Source organism: Podarcis vaucheri, assembly GCF_965113315.1.
Source record: "Podarcis vaucheri genome assembly, chromosome: 5".
Lineage (NCBI taxonomy): Eukaryota > Metazoa > Chordata > Lepidosauria > Squamata > Lacertidae > Podarcis > Podarcis vaucheri.
In genome coordinates, this window is record NC_138763.1 from 15,584,980 (window position 1) to 15,602,743 (window position 17,764).

Sequence of the window (17,764 nt, forward strand, 5' to 3'; positions counted from 1 at the left end):
CTGGCAGTGGCTTGCCTTCTCCTGCAGCAGGTAGTGAGGCTTGAATGCCAGAGCTGTGCTCTAGGTTGCATCAATGGATGGTACCATCAGGACAGGACTTTGGGGCAGTTGCCAGGGACGCCACTCAGCAGAATGAGCCGGAGGGTCTCTAAATGCAGCTGGGCTAGCTGACCGCATTTTGAATTAAGTCAAATAATACATGCTGCTATCAAAAGACCATTAGTCTAAAACTTCTGTAGCCCGTGCTCTAAAAGAGACAGAGATTCCCTAAATGGATGGATGGCATTGCCTGCTGGGAAAAAGATGAACTTCGGTTTCCCCAGAGCTTCAATTCTGCAGCCCAGTTCACACACGCACATTGTTGTTGTTTTTATGAAAGTGCAGTTTCTATATACAGTCATACCTTGGGTTACAGATGGTTCAGGTTGTGTTTGTTTTGGGTTACAGATGCGTCAAAACCCGGAAGTACCGGAACGGGTTACTTCCGGGTTTCGGTGGTCGCGCATGCGCAGAAGCATTAAATCGCACTTTGCGCATGCGCAGAAGCGCCGAATCACAACCCGTGTGTGCGCAGACGCGGCACTGTGGGTTGTAAACGCTGCGGGTTGCGAACGTGCCTCCTGCACGGATCACGTTCACAACCTGAGCATCCACTGTATTTAGATAAAGGCATAGAAACAAGGTGTACACTTATCGCTTGATTACTGCAGCATCCATCCTGTGGTGGCTTTTGCATGTGAATGGACCACCTCAGGCAGAAAGGTTGTGCCCGTCCTGCCTTGTCTTTATTATGACCACCAATGCTTTCCAAAGGAGTCCATTCTCACTTTCACACAATAGCCATCGCCAGGTGTAGAGCAATCAAGTGAATTAAGGCACATGTGATTCTGACTTTGCCTACCCATCCGGAATCGGGGGCGACTGCTATCCACATGAGTTGGTTCATCAGTTGTGTGGGCTCATTGGAAGAGCACCTGAAGTTTGGAATTTAGCTTTTATCTGAGATTCAGGATCTCTTCTGATTCCCATACCCATGCTCCCACACACCTTCTCATCTGGTTTGGGTTGTTATAGAGGTCTTTGTAGGTCATCTAGTCTAACGCTCTGTTAAGTGTAGGGAAACCAGAGCTTAGAGCATCACGGATGGACGGCTGTCCAGCCTCTGCACAAAGATCTCAAGCAAGGAAAAACCCAACCAGCACACCTGGCGATGACTTCCTTTGCTGAACTCCATCACAAAGCTCTAGCCAACACCTTTCCTCCTGGGACTTAAGCCCTTAGATCAGGGGTGAGCAAACTTTTTCAGCGGGGGGCCGGTCCACTGTCCCTCAGACCTTGTGGGGGATGGACAGACTATATTTTGAAAAATAATAATGAATCAATTCCTATGTCCCACAAATAACCCAGAGATGCATTTTAAGTAAAAGGACACATTCTACTCATGTAAAAACACGCTGATTCCCAGACCGTCCGCTGGCCGGATTTAGAAGGCGATTGGGCCGGATCCGGCCCCCTGGCCTTAGTTTGCCTACCCATGCCTTAGATCCAGGCCTCCTCCTAACCAGTTTATTGTTTGTTTCCATATAGCACCTCCCGTGCCATTTGTCGCCGCCACCACCACGATTCCCTTGTCTCGCTTTTGGCATGAGCAGCAGCTGACGTAGCCTTTTCAGACCGCCCCAGCCCAGTCCGTGCCCCGGCGAGAGCCCCTGGGGATGTACAACGAGAGCAGCCTGCAGGTTGCGATGGATTACGTCGGCGACAACGACACGTTGCCCGAGTACCCTCTGCACCTCTTCCCCGCGCCTCTCCTCACCTGCGTCACCATCACCTGCGTGCTCCTCTTTGTGGTCGGGATCCTGGGCAACGTGATGACGATGCTGGTGGTCTCCAGGTTCCGGGACATGCGGACCACCACCAACCTGTACCTGTCGAGCATGGCTTTCTCGGACCTCCTGATCTTTCTCTGCATGCCCCTGGACCTCTTCCGCCTCTGGCAGTACCGGCCCTGGAACCTCGGCGACCTCCTGTGCAAGCTCTTCCAGTTTGTCAGCGAGAGCTGCACGTACTCCACCATCCTCAACATCACGGCCCTGAGCGTGGAGAGGTATTTGGCCGTCTGCTTCCCGCTCTGGGCCAAGGTGGTCGTCACCAAGGGCAAAGTCAAGCTGGTCATCCTGGTGCTGTGGGCCGTATCCTTCGCCAGCGCTGGGCCCATTTTCGTCTTGGTCGGGGTCGAGCACGAGAACGGGACCAACCCGTCAGACACCAACGAGTGCCGGGCCACAGAGTACGCCATCCAGTCGGGGCTGCTGACCATCATGGTGTGGACCTCGAGCGTCTTCTTCTTCCTGCCCGTATTCTGCCTGACCGTCCTCTACAGCCTCATCGTGAGGAAGCTCTGGAGGAGGAAGAAGAAGGACATCGGGCCCAAGACATCCATCCGGGACAAGTACAACCGTCAGACGGTGAAAATGCTAGGTAAGGGTATCTTGGTTCCGTTTCTGACATGGTGCGTCCCTGTAGACCAGTGTGTCCCTGTAGACTTGAGTCTCCAGCTAGGACTACGATTCCAATCACCCCTGGTCCTGCTAGCTAGGGATGATGGGAGTTGTAGTCCTAGCTGGAGACCCAAGTTTGGAAAGCCCTGCTGCTGTAGACCCGAGATGTGAAATTTTGGACCAGCTACAAGGGGTGATATCGAGCATCAGCCGCATTCATGGTGACTTAAGTCTGTTGATTTCACTGGGGCCACATTCATGCTGCGCATTTAAAGCACTGTGATCCCACTTTACACAGTCAAAGGGTTTTTTTTGGGCGGGGGGATATAGTTTGTTCAGGGTGCTGAGAGTTGTTAGGAGACCCCTGTTTCCTTCCCAGAGCTACAATTCCCAGAGTGGTTTAACAGTCAATCCCTCTTCCCAGGGAACTCTGGGAACTGTAGCTCTGCAAGGGGAATGGGGAATGTCTCCTAACAACTCTCAGCACCCTTAGCAAACTACAGCTCCCAGAATTCTTTGCGGGACAGCCATGACTTTTTAAAGTGGTATCATAGCGCTTTGAACAGATGGTGTGAATGTAGCTTCCATCTACTCTGAGTATGACTTAGTTGGAATTATTGAGTTTATATTTTAATTGCCTTCCACATGCATCTCGAGGCAATGTTTAGAATGCAGCTAAAGCAGATAAAACACTTTAAGACAACGTAGAAAATAGCGGCAGATTGGTATTTTTTTAATGAAAAATCCATTAGACACCCATGGCAGAGACTCGCTCATCCAGCTGGGCAGGCTTGTCAGAACAAAAAACATCATCAATTGTTTCTGGAAAGTGCAAATAGCAGGCATCTGTCGTATTGCAAAAGGAACAAGGGTCTGCAGAACAGGGGCAGCAACACTAAAAGCCCTGCTCTGGGTCGCATGTATAAAAGGGCATATAAAAGGGCTGATTGGGAAGATATCTTTGGCACCCCTTCCATGCATTCAAGGGGTAGAGTTTGCACAGAACCAGCACATGCATAACTGAGCACACATAGGCTCCTGTGTGCATGGTCTGGTCCCTTGGAAAATGGAGCCTTACAGATTGCACATGCAGGAGCCTTCATGTGCACACATGTTCAGGTGTGTGCTTGCAGGCTCGGTGCAAATGGCATAGAATGCATGGATCAGCTCCTCCTGTACGTCAATTTGTACTCAAATGGAAGAGCAAAACTAGGACTGAAGCTCCTGAGTGTATGAAAACGCTATCATTAATTATGATGATAGCCTCTGAGCCTCTGCAGTGTATATTTCTCTCAGTACTCCCAGGCATAACAAGTATGTGAAAGGATCCCTGCTGGATTCTGATCAAAGGTCTATCAGTTTCACAACTGGATGCTTTGGGGAAGTCCAGAAGCGGCACATGTGGGCAATACCAGTGGTGTTGTGGTGAAATTCAAAGTGCATGGCATCCCACAGCATAAAGCAAGCAGAAGTAGCCAGTGTGGAATCCAGATATTTGCTGGACTCCAACTCCCAGCAGCCCCAGCAGCCATGGCCAACGGCGAGAGAAGATGGGAGTTGTAGTCCAACAATATTTGGAGGACACCATGCCGGGCACCTCAGTTGTATTGGCTAGATTGTTGGACTTGAAGAACAAAGGAACCTACAATATACCAAGTCAGACCATTGGGCCGTCTACACTGACTGACACCAGCTCTCTGAGGGTTTAGACAGGAAGTCCCTCCCATCTCTACCTGGAGATGCTGGGTCTTGAACCTTGCACCTTCCATTGCAAAGCAGATGCCCCCAGCACTGGGCTGCAGCACCAACGTCTACTTTGCTAGTGAAGACCTGATCAGTCGTGGCATTCTCTGTCACTGTGTGAGCTGAGCCTCCCTCGGATCACGTGCAAGGACAGGCGCAAGCTTACACTGCAGGCACATACTGCTCCAACAGATTAAAGATTCCTCCTCCGTCGCAACACTGGCAATGGCCCGTGCTATGCTTCTCCCGCAACTGGTATTCAGTGGGATCATTGTGTCTTCAGGAGACGGCAGAGTGCCAATACTGATGGGACCTCTTGGGACCAAGTAAGAAGGTCCATATGACTTCCTCTCCTGAAAATCCTTCCTTCCTTCCTTCCTTCCTTCCTTCCTTCCTTCCTTCCTTCCTTCCTTCCGAAGTTAACCACTGGACAGTTCTTATTTGTAGTTTTTACTTCACCTTGGTGTTCAGGGTTATTCTCGGAACCATTTTTATCATTGGAGGCCCAGGTGGCCTCTGTGGCAAGGACTGACAACAACAACAACAACAACATTTAAACCCCGCCCAGCCACTCTGGGCAGCTCCCAACAGAATATTAAAAACACGATAAAACATCAAACATTACAAACAGGGCTGCCTTCAGTTGTTTATTTCCTTGACATCGGATGGATGGATGTTCCACAGGGCGGGTGCCACTACCAAGAAGGCCCTCTGCCTGGTTCCCTGTAACCTCACTTTTCACAGTGAGGGAACCGCCAGAAGGCCCTTGGAGCTGGACCTCAGTGTCTGGGCAGAACGATGGGGGTGGAGACGCTCCTTCTGATATACTGGGCCGAGGCCGTTTAGGGCTTTAAAGGTCAGCACCAACCCTTTGAACGGTGCTCGGAAACATACTGGGAGCCAATATAGGACTTTCAGGACTGGTGGTATATGGTCTTGGTGGCCACTCCCAGTCACCAGTCACCTATCATCAGCTTCAGCTGGTTAAGTTGACTACACCTTTTATTTTTTAGTTATTGCATTCATATCCCAATTTTCTCCAAGGTGGTGGTCATGGTCCCCCCCCCACAAGAACCCTGTGAGGTAGGTTAGGTAGAGAAGCAGTGACTGGTCCAAGGTCACTTTGTGCATTTCTTGGCCAAGTGGGAATATGAACTCTGGCTTGGTCCAGAAGGCTCCTCCTGTGCCCTTCTGCTCTCTTAGGTTATTGTAATGCATGCATTGTCAATTAAATGCCCGGCATGTGACTGTTGAATGGTTTCTTTAAATGTAAAGGTTCATCATTGTTCCACTCAATGTGTGTGTCTTTAAGGGGCCAGAGCAAAATAACGAGACCCAGCTTTACAGCTGTGAAACATAGCAGGTGCTGCTGAGTTGTACTGATTAAACTGATGTCAGCAATTGGGTAGAGTATATAAGGAGCAGCACCTAGCTCTCCCATTACCCTGGGGGATGGGTTGGTGGTTGGGTCTGGTTTGGTTTGTTGATGTAGTTAGTGTAAATGGAGTTTTTGTTTTTCTTATTAAAACCTTCTTTAAGTTATTTTTGAGTCCCTTTAATGCATGGTCTCCCCAGCAAGCTCTCTGCAGCGTTACTATACTGCAAAAAGCCAACAGTGACCCCTTTATGAGAAACGTTCATGACCCTGGAGGCCAGCTCCTAGAGGGAGCTGTCTCTCAGTTGGGTCCTAGCTGGCAAAGTCTATTTCTACAGGCTCCCAGGCTTCATCAAGAACTGAGTCTGTTAAACCATTAACTCGGTTTGTAGTGGATTTCTACTTGAACAGCTGAGGACAGAACAGTTATGAGGACAGAGAGATCTGACTCAGCTTCACATGCCTGATGCACTTATGCATAGAAATTCACTAATGAATGCACACAGAGATCCTCTGAAAGGCCACATATAAATATTTTAAATAAACGTAATACAAAGAACTCTGGATCCAGGCACCCATAACCAACACAGAAACTACTTATACCAGACTTTATCAATAAGTGTTTATGTTAGGGATATATTTGTGTGGGGCTTCTCGTAATAAAATGCACCCTCTCCAATATTGCCTCCTTTTTTTCTGTTCTAAACAAAAACACCCTAAACGTGTAAAGTTACTATTAAAAGTGCTAAATATACATGGCCCTTGCCAAATTCGGTCACCTCAGGCAACTGTCATTACAGAATTCATTCCACAAACTGTTGTTTTTAAACTGCGTAATCCTAGGCATATCTAATCAGATCTAACCAGTGTTAGAAACTGAGATATGAAAACTAGGAGCTGAATGGCACCTTAAATTATTATGGGAGCAACAATGGAATGTCTGGGCAGACTTTTTTTATAAGAAGAATTCAAAGCTGAAAATGAATGAACTGCAGGTAAAATATTACGTTCATTTTTCACCTGGTCTAGTCCTTCCTCTGCCCACCCCCTAATATTCTTCAGAGGGTCTCTTCTCCAGTCTTCAGAGAGTAGCTGGAAATTGGGTCCTCCTTTCCTTCCACTCTGCAGTTTTAATCTGAAATCTTAGGCGCAGTACTGCGCCCAGAGCTGAGGAACTAATGAAATCCTGTCTCAAAATGCGCCTAGAACAATGGGAGTTTCGAACATCATTGAGTTCACTGAGACTTTACTCCCAGGGAAGCGTTAGAGGCTGGCAGTCTAGAAAAAAGCCTAATAATCACTGCAGTCATGCCTGCACACTTGGCAGAGTCATTTGATTCTGCGTAGAGGAAATTAAACTGACACAGGCGATGCAAAGGAAGATTTCTTTTATAATTTCATTTTTATTAATGTCTTCTACTTGCCATAAATTGCTACAGAGTGGCCTATGTTTGTTCTGTTAAATTAAATCTGGGCAAGTAGTTCTGTAACTCTAGACACACTTCTCTGGAACTGTGTGTAAGTCCCACTGACCTGCAAGGGATTTACTTCTGAGTAGACATGCAGAGGTTTGCACTGTGGAAAAACTGTATGATTTATCATCATAAGAACTGGGCAGAGGGGTCTTCAGGATTGCAAGGAGATTACCACACTTTTCTGTGTATAAGACTAGCTTTTTTTAAAAAAAAAAAGCTAAAAAAAGAATGTTAAAAAGGGAGGGGGTAGTCTTATACACGGGGGCAATCTCCCCCCATTTTCTTAATTTTGAGTCCCCCAAAACAGGGGTCATCGTGATATACACAGAAAAATACAGTAAATACCTTTGATGGAGGGGAGGTTTGTGTGTTATGTTTTGACTCTGGGATTTAAAAGAAAATCTGGACAGAACCCCTTTCTCTAGTAACAACAGTCCCACTGTCCAAGGTCTTAGTACTGTTCCTAGTTATTTCTTAGCTATAAAGAATTGAACATTGAGGAGAGAAATGAATATACGGTAGAATATTTTGCCTGCAATTTAGGTAACATTGCCTAATCCAAAGCTTCTAGGCAAATGCAAGTCCCCATGAATTTTGGCTCCAATTAACAGCATGTGGATGGACTCAGGTGTTCGTCTGGCTGTGTTTAGTGGGTCTTATTTGTGGGGGTGTGTGCATCAGATTGCAGCCCAAACCTTACTTTATGGCAGGGAACCTGTGGCTCCCCAGATGTTGTGGGACCCACCCACCCCTAGCCAGGGGAGCCTGTAGCTGCAGTCCCGAAATCTGGACCGCCACAGCTTCCTCACCCCTGTATAGGGTTTATTTCTATACTACTAAGTCATATAAAGGTAAAGGGACCCCTGACCATTAGGTCCACTCGTGGCTGACTCTGGGGTTGTGGTGCTCATCTCGCTTTATTGGTCGAGGGAGCCGGCGTACAGCTTCTGGGTCATGTGGCCAGCATGACTAAGCCACTTCTGGCGAACCAGAGCAGCACACAGAAACGCCGTTTACCTTCTCGCCGGAGCGGTACCTATTTATCTACTTGCACTTTGACGTGTTTTCGAACTGCTAGGTTGGCAGGAGCAGGGACTGAGCAACGGGAGCTCACCCCGTCACGGGGAATCGAACCGCCAACCTTCTGATCAGCAAGCCCTAGCTTCTGTGGTTTAGACCACAGTTTCTCCTGATAAGGCTTGAATTCCTAACAAGCACCACCCGCGTCCCTTACTAAGTCATATGGATACCATCTAAGTTGTGTAAAGCAAATATAAAATGCAAGGAAAATACAGAAACAGGGAACATCATCATAAAGAGCAGGTCAAACACATAGCATTCATTCAAACAAAAGGGCCTTTTGGCGCAAGAAAATCTTCAAAATGGAGATGGGGCAAAGTTTTCCCTGCAGAAAGCTCCTTGATACAGAATTTCATTCTGAAAAACGCTGCACAGCTTTCACGTGAGCCCTGAGAGCTGAACTCCCTGTGATGTTAAGTGCATCTTTGCATCTAGCAAGCAGAAGAACTGAGCTGCAGATTGCAAAAAAACAGCTGTGGGAGGAGGATCAGGGATCAAGGTAAAGCAGGTGTGGAAAAAGGGGAAAAGGGGGGGTTAACCCTTGCCTCTCCTGCTGTGGTGTGAGGAAACTCCCACTGCAGATGCCAGCACTTTGGTCGAGAGGAAATCCTTCATGGGTGCTAGTGAAGCTTCACTTCAGCTTACTGAGGGATTTTTCTCAGCAGGTCAGGGTGTGCATGCAATAAACTTCCCCACTTCACTCCTGTTCTACTCTCATCATTTTCAGCCCCCTCCAGATGATGATTATAAAATATACAGTACTTCTATAAGTATAGTTATTGCAATTAATAATAACTTATTATTTTGTTTTTCTGGATTTTTAATATTTTTATTTTTATTAAAGTGCTTTCAAGTAAAGTAGAGAAATAACGTGATACAGGGGGGAAAAGAAGTAAAAGTGAGAGGGAGAAAAACAACAACAATGGTACATGTAAAAGGGGGGGAGTAAAAAAAAGAGGCAATATACGAGAATCCCTTACACTTTTGTATAAATTGGCATAGTATTATTGTCCTAGTGCTTATGTAAACGTTAATAGCCTACCAGATTTTGTGTAAACTCATTCATCCCAAATGTTATCGTATTTATCCATACAGATTCTGCACCTGTAAGCAGTCCATTCATAAATGACAAGGGATGTCATATATCGCCAGTCCATTGATATCATACCTTTATTTTTCCAATTCCTCAATATCAATCTCTTGGGCACCATTAAAGCACGTGAAATTCATTAATAATAACTTTACATGTTTGGGGTCTTTTTTCTTAGGACAGCAAAAAAAGGCAAAATTGGAGGGGGTGCATTTTATGCAAGGCGTTCTCCTTCTGCCCCTCCCCCTTTTCTGTTGCGCAATGGGGTGGTGCAAACTTATGCGCACTTAGACAATGCTCACTGGGCCAGGAATGTAACCCCTGCACAAATCTGCCATTGCCTGTATTATGAGCAGTAGTAATGGCCACATCTTTAGGGTCGCTACCTGCTTTTTGAGTTTTATTTTGTTGGCCTGTTGTAGCTGTTGTTTTCAGCTAGGCTCCTCCACCACTATGTGGAGCAAGTACTGAATATTTTTTATCTGCTTGTAGAGAGAGAATTCGTCTTGGCTTACGCTCCAGGGTGGGGGAGCCTGTTGTTATGGGTCGTGCCCCCTTGGGTGCAGTTCTGTAGAAGGGTATTTGTGGTGTTGCAGAGAAAAGTAGCAGGCAAAGATGGATGCCCACGAAAGTGTGGAAGCGTCAAGCAGCCCCTCCCAGCTGCTACTTTTCTAAGGCAAACTACACCTTCTCTTCCTGCTTCCCAGCAGATTTCCAACACCAGCTTTCCAACACCAGATTTCTAGCTGGGCCTTTCACTATTATCTTATGCCAGTGAAGCCAGTGTGGTGTAGTGGTTAGGAGCAATGGGCTCGTAATCTGGTGAACCGGGTTCGCTTCCCTGCTCCTCCACATGCAACTGCTGGGTGACCTTGGGCTAGTCACAATTTTCTGAAGTCTCTCAGCCCCACTCACTTCACAGAGTATTTGTTGTGGGGGAGGAAGGGAAAGGAGAATGTTAGCCACTTTGAGACTCCTTAAAAGTAAAGGTAAAGGTAAAGGGAACTCTGACCATTAGGTCCAGGTTTGACCGACTCTGGGGTTGCGGCGCTCATCTCACATGAGCTTCCAGGTCATGTGGCCAGCATGACTAAGCTGCTTCTGGCGAACCTGAGCAGCGCACGGAAACGCCGTTTACCGCTGGAGCGGTACCTATATATCTACTTGCACTTTGACCTGCTTTCAAACTGCTAGGTTGGCAGGAGCAGGGACCGAGCAACGGGAGCTCACCCCGTTGCGGGGATTCAAACCGCCGACCTTCTGATCAGCAAGTCCTAGGCTCTGTGGTTTAATCCACAGCACCACCCGCGTCCCTTTTTTGAGACTCCTTAGGGTAATGATAAAGCGGGATATCAAATCCAAACTCTTTTTCTTCTTCTACGCCACCTCTGTAAATCAGCAGGGTGAAAGGAGAAAGGCTTGCGAATAATATGGTATCTCCATTTCTCCCTAACGTCTTCTCTCTTTTTCTTCTTCCTCCTCTTCTAGCGGTGGTGGTCTTTGCTTTCATCCTTTGCTGGTTGCCTTTCCACCTCGGACGTTACCTGTTTTCCAAATCCTTTGAGGACGGATCCTTGGAAATAGCCGTCATCAGCCAATATTGCAACTTGGTGTCTTTTGTCCTTTTCTACCTAAGTGCCGCCATCAACCCAATCCTGTACAACATCATGTCCAAGAAATACCGGAAGGCGGCTTACAGGCTCTTCGGCATCAAGACACACAGGAAGAAAAGGCTGTCGGGGCTGAAGGAGGGAGGGTCTCGAGTGTGGGCAGAGTCCAGTGTCAGACAAACATGACGCCGCCGACTGGACCTAGCCATCACCTAAAGCCACAATAGAAGGGGAAATATATTCAGGTTAAAGGAGCTCCCTGGTAGACCATCTACTCTGCATGTAGAAGGTCCCAAATTCAACCCCCTTTATCTCCAGGTAGGGTTGGGAATGTTTCTAGTCTGGAACCCTGGAGAGCTGCTGCCAGTCAGTGTAGACTCTATGGAGCTACATGCAACCGATGACCTGGCTCAGTAGAAGGCAGCTTCCAATGTCCTTATCTGCAGAGCTTTCTGTGGAGTGGAGAGTGCATTATGAAATAAATTTTGTGCATAATAAACATCAGCAGAGAGAGAGACAAAATCACTACCTTTTCTGTCATTTTCAGTGATTCTCTGTCACTGGGAAGAAAGGTGGTTTGCCATCCTCAAGATGCAGGACATGAGCTAATAGGGCTGTGTTTTACTGGTAAACAGCGCAGGGCATGGCAAGCGGCAGGAGCTGGTCAGAGCCAGGATGGGTGTGGTGCTACAGAGAGCCCAGGAAGGGCAACGAAGGAAATTCTAGAGTGGTGATGCACAGAGCTCATTTCCTGTTCCCATTTCAAAGATCCCACGAAGATGTCAGAGCCATGCCCAAGGTAGAGGGACTCTCTTATCCTGCATCTCTTTCAAACAAAATCTATTGATCGTCAATCCACCGATCTGCCAAATGGCAGTGGATGCGCACATGTAACCAGCCAAAGAACAGGGAACATGAACGCAGAATCCTGTGTCTCTGGGGCACCTCCAGAGCTTGGCATGAGTTTGTTTGGATTCACCGAAATTGTTCAAGAATCTCCGAACTGCACCTGAAAGCGAGCTCCCATAATTGCTGAGTGAACCAACCATGAATTAAGAACTTTGAAGAATTTGTAGCTCATCTTCAAGTCCATCCTCTTACATGTGTTGTTGTTTTTTTACTCTTTAAATTCTCTGGGCGTTTAAAGATCACAATTGATGTGGGGACTTGATTAAATCATTCTCATTCTACTTTGTGTTTTGATGCTTTTGCAGCTGCCTTAAGTATGTTTTATGCATCATCACAGTAGCTTGTAACATTCTGAATGCTGAAAGTGTTTTTTTTGTTGTTGTTGAGGATCGTTTGGGTGAACATCAATCGAGCTGTGAACTAAGCTAGTTCATTTTGTAAATGGACGAGCCTGAACTGGAATCCCTTTTTGGACATGTTGAAGAAGCTGAACCAGAACTCATTTCTTTTTGAAGTTAGCTTTCCAGGCTCTGGAAACATCTGTATACAAGGGGGGAGGGATGTGTGGACCTAGATGTTCGCTGAGTGTTGTGGATTGAGGGGGATGCAATATGGACTCTTACAGGTGAGTGGGGCGCCTGTGAGAGTGGGTGAGCGAATGTGATCTTGCCAAGAGTTGATAAACATTGGATAGCCACGATTCAGCAGTAGGGGGAAGGAGAGGAAGTAAACATTAAAGTCTCAGGACAGCCCTGCTCCTATGAATGCTACAGAGCAGTGGCGTAGCGTGGGGTTGCAGGGGGGGCCGGCCGCACCGGGCGCAACATCTGGGGGTTAGGGTTAGGGTGCGCAAATCCACGGGTTAGGGGGTGCAAATCCACGGGTTAGGGGCGCAAATTACTTGCCTTGCCCCGGGTGCTGACAACCCACGCTACGCCACTGCTACAGAGGTCACTGACAGATCCAAAAAGTGTCTCCATTTAATTCTTACACACACACACACACACACACACACACCAAATGATGCAGCTCCTTTCTATACAATAGCTGACACACTCTACTCTAGAGGGCTGCTGCCTTTCAATATGAGTGAACAGAATGTCAGCAATGAATGTTTAAAAATGGCCAGTGAGAACCTTCGCTCCCTACCCTTTTTTTTGTTTACTATAGGAGTGCCAGGTTTGCAATATTCATCCTAATCAAAGCCAAATGCTGGTGCTCAGGAAAAATAAAATAAAAATTACACGGAAATGTTGGTGATCTCCGCTTAGGGCTGACTCACACAAACAAGTATGTCACCTGACAGTTTGTCACAGGATGCTTGCTGGAAAGATGTCAGTGGATAGTCTCAAACCTGGTGTTGTTGAGGCACAACAAGTGCCAGGGACTAGGGGCTGTCCTGAGGTGGGGGGTCAGCCCCAAGTTATTTTGAGCTGGACAGTATCCCTCACACCTCGCCTTCTTTTATTTATTTATATTACCTGTTTTATTTGTAGAGTCCTTTCACGCAGACAAGACCATTCCCATTCTTCTCACAGATTTACCCAGAGGCACAGGGAGCAAGGAAAGTGACCCGCAGATCTTTGTCGATCTTATGGAGATATTGGTACTTAATCCAATGAAGAGTCCTCTCTCCCTACGTGCCTCATAATTACAGCTGTTCTATCAACTCTCAGTCCTCCAGAGTTCTCGAATCTCAAATCATGCAACTTGAATAACATCTAAGCAACCTTTTACATTTATTTCAGGTTTGCCCTCAGCATCTTTCTTAGTCCCAAGTGCCTATAACCTCAACACTTCTGTTCAACATAACCAACTGGCCGTGTAAATGAGATGGTTCAAGTGTAATGGATGGCAGAATCAGGTTTCTTCTCATGATGGTTTGTGGTCTGCATGATGCGTTTTGATGCCTAAGGCCTTGCTATCTATAAAGCATTGAATCCCTCACAGTGGCCATGGGGAAAAACCTTTACAAATGTCAAAAACAGCTTAATATGAACATATGTGCCTTTAACTTGCTAAAAACTTGCCTTCACCTGTTACTCCAAAACATTGCTTTTCAAGTATCTCCAAAGGGGAAACAAAATCAAAGCCCCTCAGACATTTGAAACTGTTTGTGTGGGGATGACGAGTCTGCTTTAATCCTGCCACTAACTCTGCTATTTCAATTTCTTTGTTGCTTGTCCTAACCCTTCTGGTAAACAGTATTGAGGAACCTCAATAAACAAGATGAAGAAAACCATTGTGCAAACTTTTATGTTTTTCTGGAGAAGGGCCGTAGCTTCGTAATATGGCATTTGTTTGGCGGGCTGAAGGTCCCAGGTCCGACACATGGCATCTTCAGGTCAGATTGGGACTGTCCGTTATTGAAAGCCCAGGAAAGCTTCTGCCACTCAGTGTGAACAATATTGAGTTAGATAGACCAGAGCTGACTCAGTAGACAGCAGCTGCCTGTATTCTTATGGCACCTAACAACTTGGCCATCTCATGGAATAGCCCCCTTCCTCTGAAAACGATGCAACTTTCGTACCTCCCCTCACCCAAGCGATGCATATTCTTTCCCCTTCTCCCGTCCTTCAGAGAAGATGAAGGGATCAAATCACTTTCAGTAAACTGGCTGCAGAAAATCCTGAAGGGGGGGAATTGATTTGGAATGGGCTTGGTGTGTTTGTGTGTAAATTAACAGAAGAGGAACTTATTTGGGATGTGGTACAAATAGCTGGCTGGGTGGTTAATGGGAAGAGCGTTCATTGAAGGGGGATTTGGATGGGAAATTAATTGACTTGCCTTTGAAGAAATGGGTGTTCTGCCGCTGTAGCAAAATGTAGGACCACAGGAGTGATTTGCGAAGCTGGGGTTGAAGGGCATGTGGCTGTCGCGCCCTCCTCATGCTGCCCTCCCTGAGCCACTTTGCAAGGCTGGCTGGCGCAGTGGTCTCCGTCCCCCCGGCAAAACATTAGCCACCATCCGTAACAGTCCCATGAATAATGTCACCATCATTTTCACTTGACAAACTGTTTTTCATATGGCTCGTCCATGCAACCCCCGAGTCCTTTGGCTCTTCCCTACGACCGACCGTATTTTTCACTCCATAAGACACACTTTTTTCCTCCAAAGAGAGGAAATGTCTGTGCGTCTTATGGAGCAAATGCGTGGCCCCTGGAGTTGAATTGCTTAGGGGCGAAAAGCAGATTGTGCCTTTTTTTTTTTTTAGAAAGAGGGAAGGGGGTGTTGAAACAAAGCCGCTGAGCAGTTGATCGGCAAGCGATGGGGAGGGAGATAAGGGACGCTAGTGATAAAGGAGGCTGCCTGGGAGGGGGTGGTAAAAGCCCATGGATCCTCAGGATTTTTGCATTGGGTCACCCCAAATTCACCATCAGATCACATAGCATGTCCATGGCTAGCCTGCACCAAAAAATCCACTGTTTCATGGGGCTGCAATGGCGCAAAAATGTGGTTACAAAGCATGGATCCACAAGGATTCTCAGGATTTTTGCACTGGGCTACCCCAAACTCACTGTCAAATCACGTATCATGTCTGTGGCCACAGCATGAACCACAAAAATCATACATCCACTGTTTCGTTCAGAATATTTTCTTTCTTGTTTTCCTCCTCTAAAAACTAGGTGCGTCTTATGGAGCGAAAAATATGGGTATTTATTACACATTCATCCCAATTTGCTTATGGGGAGGTTAGACCATGTCTGGTCTTTACTGAGTTCTGGTGTGTTTGCAGGGCAGTTATATGACAAGGAGCATTCATCCCAATTTGCTTATGGTCTGTTTATACATCTTTCTGTTAACCATCCATTCACCCCACACTTTCCCCCATCTATTTCCTAACTACAAATAAAAACAAAAAACAAAAAAAGTGGTTTTGTTGTACCAGGGCGACAAGAGTTCTTTAATTGCGCAAACCTAAATTTCTGGTCTGCACCTGAATTCCCACCCACAAAACTAGGACAGTCTGGAGGCAACCTTGTAATTGCAGTGCACAGCATCCAAGACGACACTTTGGCTGCCTCCACATTTTGCAGCTGAAGTTCCTACCTTTACAATCGTTCTCCTTGCTGCCAATTTCAGCAAGGTTGCAGGGCTTAATGAGCCAGAGAGAACTTCCCATCACACTGTGGAGGCTTCCATTACTCACTGCAAAGCCTATCAGCCAGGCTGAGGCTGCCCGTGCCTCTTCAGCACAATGCGGGAGCCTGGACTAAATCAGACCACTCTGGGGGAACAACCCTAGGCACAAGAAGCTGGCATAAAGCAAGCTGGGGTCTGTAGAGTCAGAATCATATCCAGGCTCCCTTGTGGTCTTGGCAAGGAGATACATTGGAGCCACCTCCATCCTTTCAACAGGGGAGCAGCAGCCCTGGGAGCACGTGGATAGCTCCTAGCCCATTCTGAGCTAGAGCGGAGAGGCACAATTTTTGTGACCCGCTCCCAGGCCTGTACCCTTGGTGGAGGCCAGTGGCGTAGCATGGATTGCAAGGACCCGGGGCCGCACAGAGAGGTGGGAGGGAAACAGATGGAGTATGCGTGTACATTCAACTGCCTAGCAGTGTCTGCGTCACCCAGGAGACTGCAGCAAAGCAACAGAAGAGCTGTGTTGAGGCAGCACTGGGTGTTGAAATTTTGTGCCCACTAACCCATTTCCCGCCTGGGGCAACCGCCCTGGTGGCCCCCCACGCTATGCCACTAAACCTAGCCAACCTCTAGGTATGCCCCTGCATAGAGTTACACCAGATACGACACTAAATTGCACCACCCAAGTCACCCAAACGTAGCTCTGAGAATGGCTTGTTCTCAGAACCTGCTTCTTGAAGGCGACAGTGATGTTCAAAGTGCTAAATTTGATCCTGAAAACAGACATTTGTTTAGAGGGCCTTGAATACTCATAAGCATTCACCCCCCAAGGTTGTTTCCTTGTGAAAGCTACCTCCCAGGGAGCCAGGCATAAGTACGATCCATTCCGTTTCTTATCTTTTCAGTCAATTTCCACATTGTTGCCTGCTCTATATTGACATAAAGGATGCAACTGTAGAGTCTACAGCAGCCCCCTACTGTCTTTCGCTACACATGGGAGGAGATTGGAATCAAACACTCTGTTGAATCTGTAGAAGATGAGCTCGTTGACAAGTTTTTAACACCTTGACACTTACGCAATGGAAGGGAAGGAGATGGATCAAGTTCTCCACTTAGCAAGATGAACAGGACTGGCCTCAAACGCTGCTGCTGACCATAGCCTCATAGACCGGCCCCTACTCTTTGCCACTGCAGCCTACTTATAAGGCTACCAGCCACAGAAAAAGGAATCTTGCTATCAATAAAGAATTAAAACATTTATTGGGCATAAATATATTACATATACACTACAGATACAGATACATACATAGCGTAATATTTGCAAAAATCTATACATTAAAATCGATATGGCAGTTTTAATACAATGCGTATGAAATAGTTAAATTTACAATACAAGAAAACTTATGATTATTTCTCTCAAGAGTTGAAAAGCTTGGAATGTATATGTCCTATTAGTGAGGTAAAAAAACAAAAAAACAAAAACCCAAAAGAAAAACCAACCCTTTTATTATTATCATTTATTTATTTTTTCAATTTAAAGAATTGTGCAAGGATAATGTTCGGAAACATTCAATTTAGGGCACTTTTCCCATGATAACAGTGAATACTGATTTACTGTCGCTGACGAAAACAGGATTAGAAAACTACAACATTTCAAGTTCATAAAGGACAAAGGCAGATAATATAAAAATGTTTCTTTTCCTCTTAAATAGTTTCTTAAAATACTTTCCCCACTTTGCATTTTTTTATTTTTACAATTTCTTTTAAAGTCTACAGGATTGGGAATGGGGAGCTTGCCTGTACACAGCTGAGACTGCTTTTGGGCCGGGACAGACGTACAGTATAAGGAAATATAACAAAGCCATCAGCAGAAACAAGTCTGCTGTTTACGGAGG

The 17,764-nt window shown here is 46.4% G+C and overlaps 1 protein-coding gene across 1 annotated transcript; it reads left to right on the forward strand.

Moving 5' to 3' along the window:
• Positions 1–1,745: 1,745 nt before the first annotated feature.
• On the forward strand, positions 1,746–12,064 carry GHSR (growth hormone secretagogue receptor; the record flags this gene model as incomplete). Its single annotated transcript, XM_082224578.1, has 2 exons — positions 1,746–2,481; positions 10,753–12,064. The coding sequence occupies 2 exons, from the start codon at positions 1,746–1,748 to the stop codon at positions 11,058–11,060; spliced, it is 1,044 nt and encodes a 347-aa protein (XP_082080704.1). The 3' UTR covers positions 11,061–12,064.
• Between the last annotated feature and the right edge of the window lie 5,700 nt (positions 12,065–17,764).